Source organism: Penicillium canescens (genome assembly GCF_028828765.1).
Source record: "Penicillium canescens strain IBT 15451 chromosome Unknown utg000003l_segment0_segment0, whole genome shotgun sequence".
Lineage (NCBI taxonomy): Eukaryota > Fungi > Ascomycota > Eurotiomycetes > Eurotiales > Aspergillaceae > Penicillium > Penicillium canescens.
Genome location: NW_026703965.1, coordinates 62035 through 83900, shown reverse-complemented (window position 1 = coordinate 83900; position 21866 = coordinate 62035). Strand labels below are relative to the sequence as shown.

At 48.7% G+C, this 21866-nt stretch overlaps 7 protein-coding genes across 7 annotated transcripts; 2 read left to right on the top strand and 5 right to left on the bottom strand.

Annotated features, from left to right (window-relative positions):
• Positions 1-1446: 1446 nt before the first annotated feature.
• N7446_003480 (fungal specific transcription factor domain-containing protein) lies at positions 1447-3160 on the bottom strand (the record flags this gene model as incomplete). The annotated part of the gene is made up of 3 exons (XM_058512229.1): positions 1447-2442; positions 2518-3096; positions 3158-3160. 3 exons carry the CDS (start codon positions 3158-3160, stop codon positions 1447-1449), a joined length of 1578 nt encoding a protein of 525 aa, XP_058373558.1.
• Positions 3161-4588: 1428 nt separating this feature from the next.
• Positions 4589-6015, bottom strand: N7446_003479 (glycoside hydrolase family 39 protein; the record flags this gene model as incomplete). The annotated part of the gene is made up of 2 exons (XM_058512228.1): positions 4589-5396; positions 5453-6015. The coding sequence occupies 2 exons, from the start codon at positions 6013-6015 to the stop codon at positions 4589-4591; spliced, it is 1371 nt and encodes a 456-aa protein (XP_058373557.1).
• An 832-nt stretch (positions 6016-6847) lies between these two features.
• N7446_003478 (uncharacterized protein) lies at positions 6848-8277 on the bottom strand (the record flags this gene model as incomplete). The annotated part of the gene is made up of 6 exons (XM_058512227.1): positions 6848-7276; positions 7326-7439; positions 7492-7586; positions 7652-7791; positions 7851-8077; positions 8140-8277. 6 exons carry the CDS (start codon positions 8275-8277, stop codon positions 6848-6850), a joined length of 1143 nt encoding a protein of 380 aa, XP_058373556.1.
• Positions 8278-10319: 2042 nt separating this feature from the next.
• On the top strand, positions 10320-12154 carry N7446_003477 (uncharacterized protein; the record flags this gene model as incomplete). Its single annotated transcript, XM_058512226.1, has 2 exons — positions 10320-10362; positions 10425-12154. 2 exons carry the CDS (start codon positions 10320-10322, stop codon positions 12152-12154), a joined length of 1773 nt encoding a protein of 590 aa, XP_058373555.1.
• Positions 12155-12416: 262 nt separating this feature from the next.
• N7446_003476 (uncharacterized protein) lies at positions 12417-13832 on the bottom strand (the record flags this gene model as incomplete). The annotated part of the gene is made up of 3 exons (XM_058512225.1): positions 12417-12941; positions 12989-13153; positions 13263-13832. 3 exons carry the CDS (start codon positions 13830-13832, stop codon positions 12417-12419), a joined length of 1260 nt encoding a protein of 419 aa, XP_058373554.1.
• Positions 13833-14726: 894 nt separating this feature from the next.
• On the bottom strand, positions 14727-15968 carry N7446_003475 (putative C2H2 finger domain protein; the record flags this gene model as incomplete). Its single annotated transcript, XM_058512224.1, has 2 exons — positions 14727-14855; positions 14907-15968. 2 exons carry the CDS (start codon positions 15966-15968, stop codon positions 14727-14729), a joined length of 1191 nt encoding a protein of 396 aa, XP_058373553.1.
• Positions 15969-19154: 3186 nt separating this feature from the next.
• Positions 19155-20089, top strand: N7446_003474 (dienelactone hydrolase family protein; the record flags this gene model as incomplete). Its single annotated transcript, XM_058512223.1, has 4 exons — positions 19155-19183; positions 19253-19323; positions 19380-19427; positions 19482-20089. The coding sequence occupies 4 exons, from the start codon at positions 19155-19157 to the stop codon at positions 20087-20089; spliced, it is 756 nt and encodes a 251-aa protein (XP_058373552.1).
• Positions 20090-21866: the final 1777 nt, after the last annotated feature.

Here is a 21866-nt window from a genome sequence, read left to right as displayed (position 1 = left end):
CGTTTATCAGTACCTTGGCTGGCGTTGGGTCGATTGGGTAGTCTTGATTTGCAGTGGTTTTTCCCTCAGCCTGATGATTTTAGTCAAGGAAACATACGCTCCGGCTCTTCTTCGCGAACGCACAAGAGAAAAACAACGGGCAACGGGGGAACGCCGATGGTGGTGCCGCTTTGATCACCGAGAGACTGGCCTACAAGTTTTGAAGACTAATTTGGTACGACCTTTACGAATGGTTGTAACTGAGCCTATTTGGTGAGTCAAATGTGAATACTTTCCATGCTGATATTCAAACTAATCAATCTGGTCTGTAAAAAGTATATTTTGGAATTTGTATGTTGGGGTCGTCTATGCGGTGCTGTTTTTATGTTTTGTTGCCTATCCAATTGTATTTGAAAAAAACCGGGGCTGGACTGCTGGTCTCGCAGGCCTAGGATACTGTGGTATTGGCACAGGAACGACCATCGCCGTTTTACTAGAGCCCCTGATCAGAAGACTCATCGATCTGCATCCTCGAGATCCAAACACGGGACGACCAGCCCCTGAGGCTGGAGTGATTGCAATTTGTATTGGCAGCATCCTAATACCAGTTGGAGAAATCTGGTTTGCTTGGACGGCACGCCGTTCAGTACATTGGATATTTCCCATTCTCGCCGGACTGCCCTTTGGCTTGGGGAATGGCTTTGTTTTCATCTATGCCACCAGCTACATGGCTGGGAGTTATACTGTCTATGCAGCCTCGGCTCTAGCAGGAAACTCCATTGTGCGATATGGGCTTGCTGGAGTTTTGCCTCTCGCTGGGGACAAAATGTACAGTGTACTCGGCCCAAATTGGGCGGGTACAATGCTGGCACTGATAGAAGTCGTTCTCATCCCTATCCCCTTTATCTTTTACAAATATGGCCAAAATATTAGACTGCGGAGCCCGATGATTGCAAATAGAGATATGGATGGTTGTTGAAGTTTCCTTGCTTTATAAATTCGGCCGCGACAGACTCTGGTTCTGAAGGAAGATGCGTGTTTGGTGGATCAGAATGAGAGGTTGGTACTGCAAATTTGTATCATTGGTCCCCAAGCAGGATTGTAGACAAGAGAACCAGACTCGACCATCAAAGTGCAATAAGAAAGATATATAGCTACCGTCATAAGCTATAAGTCCTTTGGACATGAACAACTGCAATTCGAGGCACTCGAAAATGAGCAAAAAAGAGGTGAAAAAAGAGAGGCAAAGCAGGGCGACAACAATGCATGAACTAGTATACTCGCTTCGAGGCTTTTGTGGAGAGACAGTCTAATACTTCATCAATGGCTCTGTATTCACACTTATGGCCCGATGATGGAATAGTTACATTGTCTTTCTTTCCGTGGGATTCTGCAACCCGAGGGCCTAGGAAAATAATAGGGCTCCATCACAGTACAGGTGAATGACCTTTTTGATGATAACGCAGGCTATGCCCAATCAAACGGAAGGTGTGTATCCAGATCATTTGCGAATAATGTCTGTAGCCACTCCATTCCACCATCTATTGTTTCTCCAGGTAGCCAGGCATTTGGATCCGGTGCGAAGGGCCCGAGTCCTTGCGCATATGATCCTGACATTGTGTTTGGTTCCTTCTCCTGAAAATTGAGGTCAAGATTCTCCGAGTGAACTGGGTTCATCTCGCCTTTTTGAGTTCCACGTAGTGTATTGGTCTCATTTAGAGATATTTTCCGCTGACCACCGCTGGAAAGATGTAAAACTTTTTGGCCTTGTTCAAAATCAAAGTCGTTGGTCATCATCTCATCTTTTTCCAGGTCCGGCGATTTTGTGATTTTAGAATGCCAATCAGCATGATTTGAACATTGTGGTTGGCCAGGCAATAATTGGCAGTCGCTTTCAAATCGAGAGTTCCTCCGATGAGAAGTAGATATTGTCATATCTGCTCTCGGTACTGTTTTCAACAGCGTCTGTTCTGATGGTATAGGGTGATCCTGAAGATGTTCATCCATGCCTAGACTTCGATGAGATTGAGAAGAGGCTTGCAATGAGGACGTTTTCTGATTGCTATTTTGGTCTTCAGGCGAGCAGAATTTTGGGCTCAGAGTGGCCTCGGCCATTTGGTTCAGCTTCCAGACTGCTCGAGCCATTTTGCCTGACACCCAGGTTCTATGACAGTGTTTCTTCAGCGACCGTGCAGTTTCCAAAGTCATTTTCCCGTAAGTATGTCTGAATGAATGCTGCTTCATTATGAGACCAAGGGCGATTATAGTTGCACTAGTGAGATAGTGCAAAAATGGGAATGTGTACTTTGGATGGTGGTCTTCAGGCACATTTTTGAAATCATCACTAATTCCCTGGACCAGACGCATGCAGATGACTTCGTTTTCCGTGGCCTCTGGTGAATGCAAAGAGCCGGCTCGCTGTAGCATCGGCTTTCTAATTAGGAGGTAAAGAGATGCCCATCGCTGCTCAATGATTATATGATTAGAATTCGCCAATGTGACGGGGCGTTTGCAAAGTAACATAACCAAAGAACTTACAATTCGCATGATCAGTTGCTGTTTGATTTGCCACCAAGCCAATCCGCTTGCCCTGTAGCTTCCTGGCCGACGGGGGTCATATGAAAACTCCGGTTGAAGGTCTTTTTGAGACTGCGTGATCAGAAGCTCCAGGTATTCATTGAGAAATGAACTTGGCGAGGAGTGGGCGGTAGAGGCACCATACAAAGCTTCCCATACTTTGCCAATTACTCTCGAATAGCTGGCCATAGCAATCAAATATGGCATCGTTGTATGTGACCTTTCACTGGCGGTATCGTCGGCACGTATCAGGTGAGAAGTTTCACGATATCTGCTGAGCCACTCATCACTCACAGTCCGCGGAAGGCCAATGTCAATATTCACATCCTGTATTAGGAATGGGCGACCTGTTTCAATAGCTAGTCGTCTATCCATGAGGTAGATGCACCACCAAAAACGCCGAGCCATTTCACTTTCAAAAGTGCCCAATTTCTCCACCACTTGGTATCGTTGGAGTCCGATATGATGTGAATGCGATATTGCAAGGGCCAAGAGCTTTTCGGCAGGACCGTGTGCATCAATGCGGAAAAGGTAGACAACCTGCACAAAATAGAAAATGGTGTCAGTCCAGATAGAGATGTTAAACGACCGTTCTCCTCACCATCAACAATATCGTCTGGAGCAAGAGTATCTGATTTGAACACTCGCTGAAGACATCGAGGAGATCACCGAAGATATCTCTGGCTGCTCTGTACAAGCTCCAACCGGCGGAATAATGACACTCTGGACCGTTCGCACGTGAGGATATCACGCATTTACCATTCGCCAAGCATAGCAGAACGTGTGCCAAGGTGAAACGCGACTCAGCATTTCGATGGTAGGGACTCGATTCGGACCCCCGGGAGTTTTCCCACATTTTCGAATAGGCTTCCCATAGGGAAGGTAAATGCAGAAATGGAACCAAAATGTGCACCTCGTCGCAAAATATGTGCATGAGCTGGTCCCATTGCTTTCGATCCGGGACTATACCATGAGGATCAAGGAGCTGATATATATAGCCCTGGGTCTGATGTCGTGGTTTAGTATTTGGTGACTCGCATGGGGATGGAGTTAATCGAGAAGCGAAAGGTTGATTGGGAGATGTAGACCGTAGCCTTGTATATCCAACGCCCATCTGCTCTAGCCGTCCTTCGACGACAGTCAGATTATGTGTTAAAGAGGTCTCTCCGGAAAAGGTCGGCACTGTGGGTGAGGTAGTGTGATGCCGAAGAGGCCGTTTGCTACCCGTTGCAATGTCATCTGGGAGGCTCTGGGGCTCGACGAACTGATCCTTGTGGCCCTGGTCTTGATGTCTCTCGGTGTGGAATACAGGTGTCCCCACGTTGTGTAACTGACGATCAAACTGATTCTTTCGATACTTCAGGTTCTTTACTCTAAGGTCAAACTCAGCAGATGTTCGCTTGAATCCGATAGGACTGGATCGGTCATCTCAAACCTCAGGTATGCAGAAGTTTCATTAGGCTGCCGCCATCTCCCTCTCATATCAGCCCCCTCTCGCTGACATTCACATCGCTTTGCAACGCATGATTTGCACGGATCATTGCCATCACACTGTCACACGTTATGTTCAGCTTGACCCTCTCCGACTAGTCCATCGGACATTTATCAAGGCAGGTCCTACCTTAATTTTCCGCCGCTTACACTGCCCACTAAACCGGACACATAGCATTAGTATGGAGTGCTACAGAGGGTAAATAAGACGCGCACCATGCTCTCGAGGCATATTTTCCTCGTTTGGTTCGCTTGGTTTCGGGCTCGATTGATAGGCCATCTTGATCACACTTCGCGTCTTGCGAGGGGAATCCTGTACTGTTATCATCCCCCCTGAGTCTGAAGAGTTCCTCTTGGCTTTTACATTCTTCATGGCGGAAATAGTTGTTGAAGGGTGGCGGAATTTGTGTGGAGAAAACAAGGGGTGTCGGAATCTTCGGAATTTTGGGTCTTGGCATGCACTTAGGGCATGTACGGAGTATATAGATGCACTTTGGTATTATCACTGTCCACTGTACACAAATTTGAATTGTCCGATCTACTAGCGACTGAACTCAAATGCCCATGCAGTGCTGGCATCGGTCTGGTAAATAGGGAACGTCAAAGTATCGCCTGCGTATGTGTGAGTGACCACCCCTCGATCACTAGGTGCGTCCACCTCCTCGTAGATAGACATGCCTGCAAATCCCCAGGTCTGTATATCCACCGAGCCCTCGGTTGGAAGACCTACGGCGCTCATTTTGTCCACTGTGATCTGCCAATTGCCGGATGTGATACGAGTCCCCGACAGAATGCGCACTTTGTCCGAGTCAACAGTCGCATACACATCGAATAGACGGTCACCGGTACCAACAGTCTCAACTCGGCTCCCAGTCATATTCAGATTATAGTATTTGTATACTTGGAACTCCGGGGCTGCGACATAGTCGGTAGCGTTGTAATCCGAAGGGTTAGAGACCTTGGTTAAAAGATTGGCCATGAGGTCGTGCAACGTCCAGCCGCTCAGCCAGTTGCCACGGAGCCCGAATGCATCGTAGCGCTCCAATCGTGAGATCCACCAAGCTGCACCGGCAGGGACTTGCTCCCCGTGATTCGCGTATTCGTTGATGTTGATTTGGCGGTCTGGCAGGTTGTATGTTTTCAAAAGAGCCGCAAGTGTCGCATTGGTGTTTTGAAGATCGTTGTCCCACTCCTCTGAGCTGCCTTCCAGATGATAAGAGTACTGTTCTGGAACAGTGTCATTGCCCGCGATTTGACCAAGCCAGTCGGTCCACCAAGTGTTGCCAGACACGGGCCGTAATGCCAAAGAGGGACCTGAAATCTCAACGATATCATACTTAGGATTCTTCCTTTGTATCACTTGAGTTAGCAATCCAAGTCGACGTGAGAAGGGAAACAGGCTCACCGGAGAAGCTTGTGGGTGCGGATATAGAGATCAATCCACTGCTGCTGGCTGCGCCTCCAGAAAATACTGATATCAGGCTCATTCCAGATGTCCCAGACAAGACCTTCGAGAGCATTGTTTGCTTCAAGATCCTTCATCAGTGTCTTTACAAACTTGTCCCAGTCCGACCAATCTCCATTGTCACCAGGCCAAACTGTCGATGAGTTTGTATGGTCTGTTCCCCAGACATCGTGAGGGAGAAGAATAAAGGATGCGCCATACTTGCGACAGGTCTGATAATTGGACAACGTAGACTCGAACCGGCCCTGATACTCATCAATACCCCAGATCCAGCCTCGGGCCGGTGTATCAAGCTGCGCTCCTCCTGCGCGCCCGTAGTTGAATCCAATATCAGTATACCAATTGTCGGGGATCTGGTTGAGGGTATCGGGAATTCCATAGATGAACCCAGACGCCCTATGTACAGACTGGCCTTTGTAAACGCCCAGATTCACTGTAGCGGTGATGTTGTCGGCAGACACCAGCTGTGCTGCGAGAAGAATTGCCAAAAGGCTGAGAAACATTGTCCTGGTCGCTAGAGGTAAGCTCGTGGATAAGCTCGAGACTGCGAGATGAGACACCCTTTTATCTCAAGTCCAGCATCTGCCGGAGTTCCCATCCTCCGTAAACTGTATGTTCTTCATCATTCTATGGTATTTCCACCCCTTCAATTGGCGGGGTGACTGCGGAGTCCCGTGGGGGAGCAACTTTCGCGTCAACAGGGGCATTGTCTGCCTAAAAGTCGTTCTACGGGAGCGGTCGATCATTGCCCCAGATCAAATTTTCTGAGAATCCTGTGGCTTTTTCTCCGGTGGAGAGCCGAAAAAAGTAGCAGAAGGGCAAAATCCCGTTGTAGGATTACTCCGGTGGGTTTCAAGATGCCGCTTATTGCTGCAAGACTTGGCAAGGATTAATTCCTACTCCCTTGAGTAAATTAAAAGTCAGCATCCGCTTGGTTCCAAGGCTATAAACATTTCGTATCATACTTTAACTTCAATCTTGGCTTAGGTCGCTCATTTCACCTTACAGTTGATCGATTTCGATATATCTCGAATGATCGCTACCATGTTTACGCACCGCTCCATCCAAACAAGAAAAGAGTGGTTAAGGTCTCTAAATTAGAATTTGACATGTGCTTCATGTATAGTCGCAGCGCGGGACTGGGGGAATTTTGAAACTGAACAAGATGAGCAGAAAAAAACAAGAACCGTGCCAGAAAAGGGTATAAAAATATACAAAACATAGTACATCCAAATAACAGATATGTCAACCACTGAATGTCCACTGGGTCAAAAGACATAAAAAAAAGGCCTCCCTTGATCTCAGTCTCCGTATTGAGATTGCTGCCGTCTTGTATTATAACCGAGGCGACTTTTCTCTGCTATGAACAATCGTTTCATGGACCACTTTGATGCCTCCGCCTTGGCTGGTCTGACTGTGGGTCTCCCAGTCACCTTCACCAGCAGTGCAAGTAGGCGGTTGCTGCCGAGAGGTAGGCAAAATCATTTGCTCGTCACTTATTGTGTTCCATTGGGTGTCTCCCGGAATAGATAGCGGATGACGGAACTTCTTGCGCTTAGCATAAGCGCCGCCACCAGTGTCACCGTCTGAGAGAGGATAGGCAGGATAACTTTGTGATCCATTCCTTGAGGTGATGTATAAACCAGCACGTCGGGCAGCTCGCCGGAACAGAGGGTAGATCATGGGGACGTTGCCAATGACGACAGCGACAAAGGTCTCACGACAGGCCCAGCTGCCAGCTTGTTGGGCACCGTTGGCACCAGCCTAAATAGTCAATAGGCCTTGCACCTTGCGTCATGGAGAGTCAACTTACTGTCAAGATCAGAACACAGCGAAGAATACCTGCCATCATGACAAACAGTCCACCACTGAAAAGAATCAGAAGTTCCAGCTTCTCCCGCCATCTCAATCTAGCTTTGAAAAGCATCTTCAATTACACTGGTTAGTGACAATCTAGGCATACTTGTAGACAGACTTACTGGAGCAGGTATACTGATTAGATAGAGGTCGGTCAGGACATTAAGTACCACAGTCACATAGATGTCAATCTTGGACACGGCCGGCTGACAGTAATCTACTAGGTTATTAGAGGCTGTTTTCCCCACGTGAACAAAAGATTATCAGTCTTTGGCAACATACTCCCGGGGTTAGGGTTGATTTGCCAATTCTTTTCCAACGGATGACATCCGAAGAGGATCGAACAAATTGTAGCAATATAAGTCCCAGCGATCAAACCATATGCGATATGAATTCGGACTCGCATATTTATCAAACCTGCGCTAGATGGCAAACTCAGAGTCAACACAGAACAAGGAGATGGGGTTGAAAAAAGGCTCACGTCAACCGAGAATAGAAAATAGCCATGCATGTCTTGAGCAGCCAAAGCAAAAGAGTGTACAACGACCAGCCAGCGACCTGAATTTTTGAGCCACCCACACGCAGACGATACTCTTCAGAGTTTGCTGATAAAGTTGCTCGCTGTTCATCGGTCATTGAGTTGTTGGCGAGGCCCATAAACCACGCACCCACCATGTATGCGGCACCGGTTTCAAGCCCGTACACCACCTATACACATATCCTGATTAGCAAGGGATTGAGTTATATTGCAGTATTAGAATCGAACTCACACATGCAACTAACATCAGATAGTCATCTGCCTGGAAGCTTTTGGGGCCAACCATAATCCATCTTGCGGTGGTTCGCAGGCCGATGATGAAAATAGCCACCGCCAGTAAGGTAAACGCTTCAGTGTTGAAGTCGCCCATATTTCTGAATCTGACTGGTTTCTTCTCTTCTATACCATTGAGGTCTTCTATACCATTGAGGAAGAAGAAAGGGTATCACAGCTCTGGGGTGTACATTGAGATAAATGAAGGGGAAAGTCAACAGTACCTAGGAAGAAAGACAGCGGCAGAAGGCAGTATGTAAATGTTCTCCTTTGATCTTATTCGTTGACATTGAAACCAGACCGGACAAAGAAGCAAGCACGTCCTGGTCAACTTATAAACGGTAACGAACGAAAAGATAGACGGGAAAAACTGAAAATTTAGAAATCCCAATTCCGCGTTGGCGGGTCCATGGTGGCTTTTGTTAAAATAAACAGCAAGACCCATCGAGTATGGAGTCACTGAAGAAGATCCATGACAGGTCCGGACTCCTCATGCGAGGGTGACGGCTCCGACAGCGGCACCCACCATGTCTGACCGGGTGGCTGCCGCCTATCTTTAGAGGTGGGCTGGCTATGTATCCATCAACGTTCTGGGGAGAAGTTTGAGGTCGAGACCACTCTTGTGCGCCTCCTAATTGACAGGTTGCTAAGAATGATCGGCATTACAGGTGTCCACACCTCCCTGTTTCGATTCAAATTTCCCCATTGGATAAACGATAGACACTGGACGAGTGAAAACAGCTTGCATAAGCCCCGGTAGACACATAATTGTCCTACGCGAGGTACGCACTATTAGATAGAAGAGATAAACACCGAATTCATTGGGCTAATTTCCAGCTATGCAGTGAACAGCGATGATGGTTGTCTCTTTGTGTCCCGGCTGGTCGCGATCTACGGCGTGACGTACGAACGGACCAGCCTAGAGAAAATGCACGGTAGCACAGTCGCACCAAGCATCATGTCAACAACCTAAGAGGCGAACAGCTATGTCAAGGCACAATCACCTTCTCCACCGGCCTCACGTTTCACCTAGTTTGGATGTTGATCAGTCCCAGAGATTTTGCTCCGACTACTCTATAGATAAACGGTCGTGGCGGCTCTCATTCCTGTAATGGTCGTCGTGATTTCGTCGCGACATGTGTTCAGGGGGAAAATCATCAGAGCACCGGATAAGCTAAGCGGTTCTGGTTTGTTCGGATATGAGGTTGGAAACAACCCTATTTTGCATAGATTAATTAATCACCGGGTGTCTGACTTTTGGCCAAAGAACATGGCATGTTTCATGTCCAACAATAGGTAAAAGTCTGTTCGTGACAGCGGTAAATGCCGGTTGTCGACCTAGTGGACCCAACGCGGGTCAATATGGAGTCAACGGGGATGACATCCCGCCCTGCTTCACCCGCGCCATTAGTTCATCTGGACTGTGGATCTTGTCAACTGATTTACATTGTGATCGACTAGATAGGTTAGATATAGGGGGAATCGATAGTGGAATTGAGATGCTAGCTGGAGACGGAAAGCTGCGTATTTTTGCTTGTCCCGACGTAAATTTTGTTTTTTTTTTTTTGGAGGGGGAAAAACAATTGGTGTAACTCCAAGCGCTGTTGGCTTCCAAAGCTACTAATAAAAGTGGGGGAAGTACTAACACACTAGCTTGCGCCTCCCAGCTCGCCTAGGAACGTTCCGAGAAAGATGAGAAAAGTGGCCAATCCCTTACTGCGCTTTGACAACACGGCCTAATGTGTCAAACGACGGAGCAAAGCTAAACTAGTGTTTGTGATGATCCGAATTCCCTTAAGAGTGACACTGGCTTGTCCGGACTAGCTGCATGCCAAGAACCTAGTAGAGGCAAGGGCCCCTGGCATTTGCAGTTCTGTGCATGTACATGTATACCGTTAGTGCCCCGATTAATTTAATTGCAGTCCCACCATTCCCCATTCCTGTGCTAAAGAGAAAAGACCAAGAAAAACAGAAAAAAAAAGGACAAAAACTAAAGTTCCACGCTAAGTCTTGCTCGTTTACGCCCAAACCTTAGACCCTGGAGTTCTGTCCGCCTGCGTTTGTCCACTTGGTACATAGCTTTCTGCATCAATCCTAGTTTGCAACCAGTCAATTCTCACACCCTGCGACTGAGCAAAAATGTCCAGAATTCATAATGTGGACCTTGTGGTCGTCGGCGCAGGTAAGTCGGCTTTTGGCTCTTATAGCGTAATCATTTTCGAAGTCTGACATAGTCACTCTCAGGTTGGAGCGGACTATCTGCTGTCAAGACCTATCGTGAAGTCAACCCTGATCATAATGTGGTTTTGTTGGAGGCCGCTAGCTCAGTAGGTGGGGTGTGGGCCAAGCATCGTCTCTATAAGGGTCTGAAATCGAACAACATGTTGGGCACATATGAGTTTAGTGACTTTCCTATGGACGGTCCGACTTTTGGCATCACATCTGGACAGCATATTCCAGGTGATGTCATTCAACAGTACTTGGAGGCATACGCACAGCACTTCGGCTTCGCCGACTGTATTCGACTGGACCACCGCGTTGAGAGCGCACGACACAATTTGGATGGAACATGGCAGTTAAAGGTGTCCCATGGGAATGATACAACAACAGTCGACACCAAGAAGATAATCATTGCCACGGGTATCACCTCTCAGGCATACCTGCCGACTTTTGATGGCCAAGACACCTTCGATGCACCTCTCTTCCATTGTCGCGATCTCCTGCAGCATCAAGACGCAGTCTTACAAAGTGGAAAGCGCGCAACTATCTTTGGCGGGACCAAATCAGCTTGGGATGCAGCATATGCCTGCGCCACCACAGGCATGAAAGTAGACTGGGTCATTCGAGAGTCTGGCCATGGTCCTGTCTGGATGGCACCACCCTACGTTACTCCATTAAAGAAATGGTTGGAGAAGCTGGTCACTACCCGGCTCTTGACCTGGTTCAGCCCGTGTATCTGGGGAGAAGCAGATGGGTACACAGGTATCCGCAGCTTTTTGCATGGAACCTGGCTCGGTCGTAAGATCGTGGACGCTTTCTGGTCTATCTTAGCGGATGATGTCGTACAGCTTAATGGATATGACAAGCATCCCGAAACGAAGAAACTGAAGCCGTGGGTGAGTCCGTTTTGGATTGCATCGTCGCTCAGTATTCTCAACTATCCCACCGACTTCTTTGAGCTGGTCAAAAATGGCACTATCAAGGTGCATGTTGCCAATCTGGAACGTCTCTCAGACCGCACTGTCCATCTTTCATCGGGTGAAGCACTACCAACCTCGGTACTGATCTGCTCGACAGGGTGGCGCGCTACTCCCAACCTCAAGTTCTTACCGGAGGGCATCGAGCGGGAATTAGGGTTTCCCTGGAGTGCAGATCCGCTGGATGAAAAGATGGTAAAAGCAGCCGATGAAGAAATCCTACGTCGATTCCCCCGCCTCCGCGATCAACCACTCCCAAACCCTCACTACCGCCCCTTAGACGACCAGTCTGAGGCGGCTGTACCGCATCCCTTCCGACTGGCAAAGTTCATGGTGCCACTGTCACTGGCGAAGGAGCGATCCTTGGCATTCATGGGTATCACCATGACCATTAATACAACGTTGATAGCCCAGACGCAAGCATTGTGGATTTCAGCATACTTCCGCGGTGATTTGACTCCGACCGCAACCGAACACTGCCCATCCGCCGTGGTTGCTTCGTCTGATATCAAAACGGAAGACACTGCAGAACTCGATCTTGTCTGGGAGACAGCCTTGCACTCCGAATTTGGAAAGTACCGCTATCCGGCAGGGTTCGGGCGACGCAATCCCGACTTCGTGTTCGACGCGATCCCGTATATTGATTTGATGCTGCGCGACTTGGGTCTATCTCCAGAGCGCAAGCAGGGCTTCTTAGAAAGGTGTTTCCAGCCATATGGCACGGAAGATTACCGAGGCTTGGTCAATGAATGGAAAGCGAAGCGCTCTACCCAGTGAAGGGTCGTAAGCGCCATTCTAGATTCCACTCTGTTCTATATCACGGATCTTTCCATTGCCTTCTGTGCCAGGCGAGATACCCCGATTGTCCTTTTTATCGCACTCGGCCGTCCTTTAAATCAAATGCTTCACTCTAAGATGTTCAATTCGTGGGCTTGCTCTAACGTTCCTCAAGTTGCAACCACTCTGTGAGTCCAGTGTCTTACAGTTAAGAAACTATAACCTTCCTAAGATCTTTGTCTTGTCCCCCACCAGGATCAACCTATTTTATTAATATAAACTGCTCCAAAACGGCCACACCGGTAAGCGAGGAAGGGCTCTGCGTTTCTATCGGTTTGTTTGCATCTCTTTTGTGGTCAGGGTCACAGCGACCCTCTTGTGGTCCACCCACCGAGGGTATCACCTCTCCTACCAGGTCTCCTGTCCATCGCATATAATTTTCACCATCTCCCGCTACTATTGCTCTTATTGAAACATTAGCATTCAACTGGCCCTCTGTCCCTAGATCATATTCCAGTCGAAACCCTTCTGGAATATCGCCCACCCGTGGCGGGTATCGTGCGCCGGTAGTTCCAGGATTACCGGTCGGGTGCACAGTTAAAAGATTGGGGTCACAAGTCGATACCAACAACTCTCCATCCCTGGCAATGTAACTGCTTACGTAGATGGTGTTGGTTGGGTCGTCAAACGCGAGATAACTGAACCATGCGATTGAATATGGCCCGATGTGACCGTGGCCCCAGTACCACCTCTGGACAGATTCCAGGAAGGGTCGATCAGACCAGTTCTATGACCCCGTCAGAATTTGTTCTGAGGCCGAGTGGGATCACTCACTTTATCATGATATCCGGAACCCTGGAATTTCAACATCGATCCTTGTATCTCAATATCCGCCTCAGCCATGGCATCTGGTATAAGACTGACCCATCCTATGTGAGGTGCGATTTTGAGGGTTGTCTCTTCTGCGTGGATGCCACAGGGTAGGTGAGGCGGTGCCCGCTGTCATTGGACACATTAGCCACTCTTGCTTTTCTCAGGTGTTATATTTGATACTTGCCGAAGTCAGAGTCAATCGCCCCTTGACCTGCAAACTTTCCGAGACGATTACCACCTCATATTTGGATAGGTTATCCGTGAGAGCCGCCCAGCTGAACCCGGCTGAGTGCCATTCCCCGGAGCTATTAGTACCAGAACCGTCTACCCCAGCAACAGTCGCGAAGGTCGCCGGGACGGAGCCAGCAAATACAGTGCCGTTGGCAAAAGAAGCCCATACATATGCAGTGGTCACTGAAGTCTCGTTCGCATCCAAAAATGGGAATGCAACAACAGACGAGGCGAAGAAAGTGATGACGAGCGAGTCGCCTGAGTTGGTCTCTGACACGGCATCAAAGTACCACCAGTCGAATACAGAGCCGTTTATCGAATCAATCTGGGGTGCATCCAGGCTGAACAAGGTCTCAATATCGAGGAGCGATGTGGGGGTTCGAATGTCAAAGTTCGCTTTGCTGTCTCCATCCTGGACCACGCTGGGGATTTGGTAAGTCCCACTATGGGCATCCCTTCTGGTACGAAAAGATGCAATGTTCCTCCCATAAAGCCTTGGTTGACCCGGAAATGCCGATGTATGTAGTGTTAGCAGGACACAAATCAAAAGTGAGGAAAAAGTATGGATATACATTGTCTCCTGTATTTTCCTATAGTTGTTAGATGGCAAAGAGCAAAATATAAGAAAGAAGCGAAAGTCGACGAGGTCGTGGGAATCTCAATGAAAGTATGATAATGGTTCAAGCTCGGTTCAAGCTCGGTTCAAGGTCGATCATATACTTATATGGAAAGCTCGGGATCTTGGCTCCAGACTGGCAAAGACAATGGGTCACAATAGATTGAGACAAGGCTCCCCTTTTCAAAATTCAGACTGGTGAAATTACACACCGGTCTAACTGAACATACTAAGGGAGATCTGAAAAACCCACTGACGCCTGTTGGTAAATGAAGACAAGACCACCACGTGGCTGGGTGGCTGACCGATTGCGATTCATAGAAGTCCCCAAGATCTAAAGAGCTCTTAGGCCAGTAAGACAGATGAGCATTCCTATCACTAAAGTCACGGTTTCAACCATTGATTTAAATCAGACATAGGAAATTGTTTGTTAATACTTGTTTGGGGAAGTGGTTTTTGTTATTTTTTTGGGATTTCTTCCATGTCATCATTGATGCAGGTTGTTATATACCGACGTTGCCCAACCCATTAACAGACCAATCGCTGAATCGCTTTAAATAACAAAGAAGTAGGGTAGATGCACACGTCACACATAAATCTGAAAGCACACATAGTAAACAAACAGAAAACCGGATATTGATAAAAAGCAGAAATCAGACCGTCCCAAGATGCCCAGTCACACACCCTTCGCCGACGCAGATAAAGACATAACAAAAAGAAGGTTTGGCAGGAACACCAACTGCCAAAGCCTCGATAGATACAAGTATTCGTTGCTTCGAAAAGAGCATACATGGATGTAGATCGGGGAAAGTAATGAGACCAGGGTTCCATAGCAGAAGTATCAGAACTCAGCTAGATCCGTCCATTAAGAATGGGACTACCGTCCTCGCTCCGTCCCTCACTCTTGATGTCGCCTCCGGCTTGAGTGCTATTCGCATCTGAATCGCCATCTTTTCCACAGCCTTTGACCAGAATATGTCGCTATAGGGCTATATTAGTATCAAGGTATCACAGACACATGGAAGAACATACCTTGAGGGCGTCTTTCCGCGAAAAGCTCTTGTCGCAGTGAGAGCAAGGGAAAGGCTTCACGGCAAGATGGATGCGCTTGTGGCGCTTCAAATCATGGTTCCGATTGAAGCTTTGGGGACACTGATCGCACTTAAATGGTCGGTCGGCTGCCGGGGCGGACATGCCATGGGGAGGTGGGTGGGCCCCGTACAAATGCTGGGAGCTTGCGACATGTCCACTGTTAAATCCGGGCAAAAGACCGGGCTGCATGCCCATCATCGACATGGGACCACCAGGGCTGTGCACATTTGTCATGACAGGTCCGTTCATAGCAGGAAGCGAATAGGATGGCCACGGCTGGCGGGGATATGACAGAGACGGCTGTCCTCCCGTGGGGCTGTGGGCGGAAATGCGTCCTGGGGGATGAATGCCGAGTCCCGCAGGGCCATACATGGGGGAAAATCCCGTTTGGTGCGGACTCGCCATGGACGGAGAAGCGGCATACATGTGCTGGTGTTTCGAGGCATAGGGATCGTTGGAGGAGAGCGGAGCAGGAGAGGTCGCGGGACCCCCCGGGTACATGGCCATAGGTTGTTGACCGGAGGGAGCCAGAGTCGAAGGTGCAGGTAGAGCTTGATAGGATACTGAAGGAGCCTCATATGCATGTGATAACCCATCTGTTGTCGGTGGTGATGTTATTGATGGGCGAATCTGCATGCCGGATGAAGGCGAAAAGGAGCTTCGTGCTGGATAGACTGTATTCACCCCAGATCCCCAGGTTTGCCCATAAGGGTTGGCCCCTGACCAATATGCCGGTGGCAGGTCAGAAGAGGCGCCCGTTGAAGGCGCCAAGGGCTGGGGCGTGGCGTGATCTGGTTGATTCGTGGCGGGTGGCGTTAAGAGGTTTCCCACACTCACGTTTGCTGGTGGATGGGAGACTGGTGGGTGACTAGGTTGCGCGTACTTAGGCGCGGCGGCCAAGGTGAACGGCGGCGGTGGCAGCTCGAAGCTGGGTAGTGTCGGAGCCGCTGGACGACGAACATTCAAGGGCGGGGCCGATAGCGCATCGAGCGCCGTCCCCATAGCTGGAACCGCGAGGGTCGCCAGGTTGGATGAATCACGAACTCCGTAGAACTCCGGAGTCTCGTTGAGCTGCAGATTGGGATGTCCGTTAAAGGAGGTTCCGTTCAAGGCCCAATCTCGATCTAAGGCCCCAGAAGGGCTGGTAGAATCCAGGAGGGGCGATCGATCGCCGGAAATCCGCGATCGGGGGGTAGAGTCTAGAGACTCGGAGAGCGAAAAGAAGAGAAAAAAGTCCTTGGTGAGGTTGTCACGGTCGATGGCGCGAGTAGTACATGATAATAGAAGATGTGGGGGGGGCAAAAATAAGCCGTGGCGTTGGAAGAGGCGTGAGATAACAAGCGCGGGGGAAAGACAGTTATTATAGTCAAAAGAAGTGTGAAATCTCTGGGAAAGTCGACGGGAGTCTGGCCACTATGGGGAAAGAAAGTAAGGGAAATGCGAAATATAGATTAACTTGTCAGCAACGTGGTTGACAGGGCCTCTCTTCGCTTCTATTTATTTCGAGTAGTAGATTAGTATATTACAGTAAAAGTCTACCTATTCTATTCGACTCTTTCTCCTTGCGTAAAGGCGCTACTGTCGGGTCAAGAAACACACTGTAGCTAGTACCCCGGCTATTATTGAGGGGAAAAGTAGAAAAAACCAGAAAAAAAAAACAGAAAAAAACAGAAGCAAAAATACTAACTATCGCGGTGAGATTCCTACCCAATAAGGGGGCCAACAGGCCTCGACGCACGGACAAGACCGGAATGGCCAGAATACGAGAGCCATGGAGCAGGCAGAGGCAAGCGAGCTGTCTCGTCGGTCATTCGCTATACTCGTCTCGCCGGTCATCTGCACTTTTACTTTTTCCTTTCCCTTATTTCCCTTATTTTTTCCCTTTTTCCTCTTTGGCCATTTTGGCCCCCAGTAGCCGAGACCTGTCATTGGTTTCCTCGGTCATGGTTCCTCATTTTAACTCTGGCTTGGACACCCCCTCCGTGTACTCCGTACCATACTATAAATCCCATATCTTAGGGAAATTAGAACAAAGAGATATCGCCACCTCAAAGCCAATCGCCTCCCCAACTCCCATTCTCTCGGGTCTTCCTCAGTCTACGCGATCTCGGAATGTTCGTGGGTCTGGAGCACTCCACCCACGCGAGACAGATCCAGCTAACTTCTCCGTCCTTGCCTCCTCGTTGGGCCTTATCCACCAATCACGTTGTGGAACTGTTTCTGTATGCTGCACGGTCGTGACAGATTCTTAGAATAGGGGGCAAAATGTGCCCTGTCGATCGTCTAGAGCCTTGTACTCAAAACTGACAGAGCTGATCTCGTCTAAGAATATAGTACAGTAACATAGTTTCTAGATATGTCCCGAGAGGGGATCTATGCATACATGTACTCCGTATACATGTAGATGATTCTCGGAAGCTTAGGATATGTCCACGCGCCCGTGCTTGGAATTTAATATTACGATCCGGTCCGCATTACGCCCCCGTATTTGGTCGCAGTCCGGCTTTAAATCAGTGGTTTTGAGAGAGAGGAAGGGGGAAAAAGATGTTAATAATAATTTAAAAAAAGGGGGTCTCAGACATGCGAGCAGCAGTGTCGCATTCTTGGAAACTGCATACCTCGGCTCTTTGGGTCTATTGAACACCTGACTCCATTATTTGTACATTCTGTGATACTGACATCCCTCTAGATTCGAGGATCTGCGAAAATAAAGTCCATATCCTCCACTCGACGCGTCTGTAGCCGCACGCCGCCCCGAAACGGACTTGTTCCGACGATCAGTCAATCATGGATGCCCATGCCCCAACGCTGATTCCCTGATCGACATCGTACAGGCCATCTTCCATCGGAAAGCCCTTGAACCAACTCTGCCGTGGTACGCAGCCGATTTGCTCAGAGCTCCCATTCTCATGCAAGGCGGCATTTACCAGCCCAGATGTGACAAGCGCGCAAGGATCCACCAGGCTGATCAAGGCCAGGTCTCCTGCGTCGGTTCCTGCCGGTGTGGCTTCGGAAAGGCTCACGGTTGGCGTTCACGATCGTCCTCGGGAATGGCGCTTCAAAGGTTGTTTGGGGATTTGAACTGTCGCACACGGGAGATCTGCGACCATGAGCGTCCTGCAGGGCTGATGGGTATGCTCAGCCTCGGTGGATTTCAAAAGCCCACATTAGCCTCCCTGTGCGAACATCAGAGCTTTTGTTGACTATTTTCCATTAGTCTATGGGTCTGACTTTGGGCGAAAGCAATGGAGCACAGATTTTTTCTCTGTTTGATTCACGCGAGATCGGTGTCTCAGCTTCCCTCTCCAGGGGCCACAATCTCTGTCTCAGCACTTTTCGAGAACATGTCCAGTTGGCAGACCCACGAGCCTCTCTCGATCGTTAGAGCATTCTCCCTTGCGGCAGGACACCGAAATGGTTTATCCACTTATGTGCCTTATTGAATTAATTTACAGGATACAGTACATCGCTTTTCTAAGGGTGTAGGAATATCTGTTTCCTCTCTGTGGTCTTCGTTGAGAACACAACACACTATATCAGTGGGACTTGCTATCTTTGAGTGTCTGAGTGCTGTCGTAAATTTCACTCCAGTTGTCTGATGTGACAACTTCTGTCGTGGAACCCTCGTATGCATAAATGAGATGACACCGAGACCTAATGATCCTTGTGATACTTCTCTTTCCTTTCCCACCACCTACGAGTCGTTTCCTAGACAGACTCGTACCGGCACTGTAAACGAGATAACCCAAATAGAGTATGTAACACGGATGTTATTTAGGTGAATCGAGCACTCTCGTTATTCTTTTGCAGATCGCCCAGCTATTCTCCAATGGAACTCCGGTCACCAGTGGGAGATGAAGCCTAGATATATATTTCCTATAGATCGAAATGCCGACCGTCAAACATCACCACCTCAGCCACAGAGAATGATGGCAGAGATAACCAAATAATTCAACGTCAGCCACAAGTGCGTATGAATATAACAATGCCAGGTTGCATGTCCCGAATTGCCGAATGCTGCTTCGATGACGTCGACCGGCGGGGTGCCTCTTCCCCTCGCACTCACTTCACTTCGACTCTTTCACTCACTTCAATTGTTGTACGTTTTGTGCATCGAACATCTCCCACCTTTCCTTTTTGAAGGTCTTTGAAAACCGTACCGCTTACCTGCCCTCTTCATTGCTCACCATGTCTGGAATCAGCAAAGCCTGTTGCTCGTGCGTGAAACCCGGGGGCCCGTCTCAAATTCATTTCAATCTATCGAGCTCTACTGACTATGTGTATAGTATCCCCCCTGTTATTTCCAAGGGCTACCAGGCCAAGGGAGCGTACAAGACAATCAATGGCCTGAAGACCTGTAGGCTTTCACCATATCAAACCTATGATACATGCTACAAGTCTGACAGATCCCAGATGTTACTGGTCCTGAGTCGGCCTCGAAGGCTATCTTGGTCGTGTACGGTTAGTTTTATCTGGCCATAGCGATACCAACAATCGACTAACAAGATTGTACAGACATCTTTGGCTTCTTTGATCAGACTATCCAAGGTGCCGACATCCTAGCTACTTCGACCGACCAGAAGTATCGCGTGTTTATGCCCGACTTTTTCGAGGGCAGTCCCGCTGACATCTCGTGGTACCCGCCCACCACTGACGAGCACAAGGAGAAGCTAGGAAACTTCTTCTCAACCAAAGCCGCGCCACCCAAGACCCTCTCCAAGATCCCCGACGTCGTCGCCGAAGGCAACAAGCTCGCACCGGGCGGCAACTTCCAGTCCTGGTCAATCCTCGGCTTCTGCTGGGGCGGCAAGATTGCCGCCCTTGCCTCAGGCGCGGACAACAAGCTCTTCAAGGCCGCCGTGCAATGCCACCCGGCTATGGTAGATGCCAACGATGCCAAGGTGGTGAACATTCCAATGGCGATGCTCGCTTCGGGCGATGAACCTGCGAAGGACGTCAAGGATTTCGAAGCGAACTTGAAGGTGCCAAAGCACGTGGAGACTTTCTCGACTCAGATCCACGGCTGGATGGCTGCTCGGTCGGACCTGGAGAACCCTGAGGTGCGCAAGGAGTATGAGCGTGGATACAAGACTGTTCTTGAATTTTTCCACCAACACTCTTAAAAAGGCCATGGACGCCGAGTCGTTCATAATGTTCATAGTGATAAATCTTGAACGAGATAACGAGGGTTACAATCCAAATTGAAACCACAATATCAAGATTAATGGAAATAAATGCTTTACATGTAATGTAGTAGTAGTCGTTCAATGTCCTAAATGGGGAATTCTATGACTCTAAAGCCTTAGTTCCATTGAAGATCCGTGTATATATAAGTCCACGCAAGTCGGTGTCATTGCTTACCATGACGAAAGTGGTGGAAGAATATTGACACACCCAAGTGAGCTATAGGTGGCACCCACCCAAGATATGTGGTTGAGGCTTCGTTCAACTGCATTCTCCTCACCGGAGGGAGCACTGCCATATAAGCTCCTTTCAACGATGCCTCACCAGGAGGTAGTCAAATCAAACTCGAAGGTCGGCTTCAATCTAGCATTGAAAATCGGCAAAGAAACCCGGCCGTGACTGCTCAGTTGGACATTTACACCATAGAGGTAATAAATGTCATACGAAGTAGTCATTGTAGCACTGTACATATATTTGGAATCCGAGGAGAGTGTCAGAGATACAGGTTTGTGAGAATAGAGATGGCGGATAATGGTATTGCACTCCCTTCATAGCCGAGACCTTACCCGGCCATTCGAAACTCCGGGGCAGTTGGTTACATCCTCCACACTCCTGGGCAATTAGATACTCTGTCTTGGTGGTCTACCCGGTTAAGCCTTGAATACCGGAATCCCGCCATATGTCTTCACAGCCAGTAGATGAGAACTCTGGTGGAACTCGTCTCCCAACGGCATGCGAGACATGCCGGAAATTAAAGGTAAGCTGCTCGAATCATGTCTGATGTTCCCCGCTGATAAAACAATTGTAGATGAGTTGTATCCGACCAAGATATCAGCAGAAACAGCAGGAGAATGGTTCGACAGAACCCTGCGAACGGTGCAGACGCACCCACCGAGCCTGCAAGATTCCAAAGCCACGACCTCTTGGAAGAAAGCGCGGGGCACTTGGTCGTTACAAGGGGTTCGAAAAGGTGTACCGAAGAATGCAGTCTGAGCTAAAGAAAACCAAAGTCTCTTATGCAACAGAGAATGTCGACGAGACTGCTCATTTCATTCCTTGGGAGGCGCTCATCTCGGAGCTTTTCTTCCCCAGCCACCCATCCGAGACAGCCGACACTAGACAGTCATCTCCGGTAATGGATAATGGGACCTTATATACCCCCTGTCTTAGTCCAGGTTACCCAACCGTACAGGATGAGAAAGCCCCGAATAGACGTTGGTCCTCATGCGTTCCGCAGTGGAAATACCCATCAGACCAAGCAGGAACCAATTAGTAATCTCCTGGCCTAGCTAGCTAATGCATCGGATGCTACACAAACGTTGGAACTGTATACCATGTCTCATAATCACTTGCCGGGATTGAATGGTGGATCCTCTGCGACGAAGCCTCAGATATGGCAAGTCAACGCCACAAGTCTGGGCCGTCAATTGCTTCATCAGCCAGTCTATGTGTCACTTGGACTACAATTGGACAGAAAGAAGAGACCCTGGAGCAAGGACTGGATGTTATTCCCGCCGAATCCCGGTACTAAAACTATTTCAACTCTGCTCCCCGGGCACCTCTCTGCGATTTTGGCCCCGATATTGGCCCAGTCAACCTAGGATTAGTTACAATGGAGAGGGCTTGTCACTTGTTCCCAATGTATGGCGTAATATTCCGTATGATGCTCAGTTTCGTATCGCTACTATACGCAAGTTAATTTTTCTCGCTGCATCC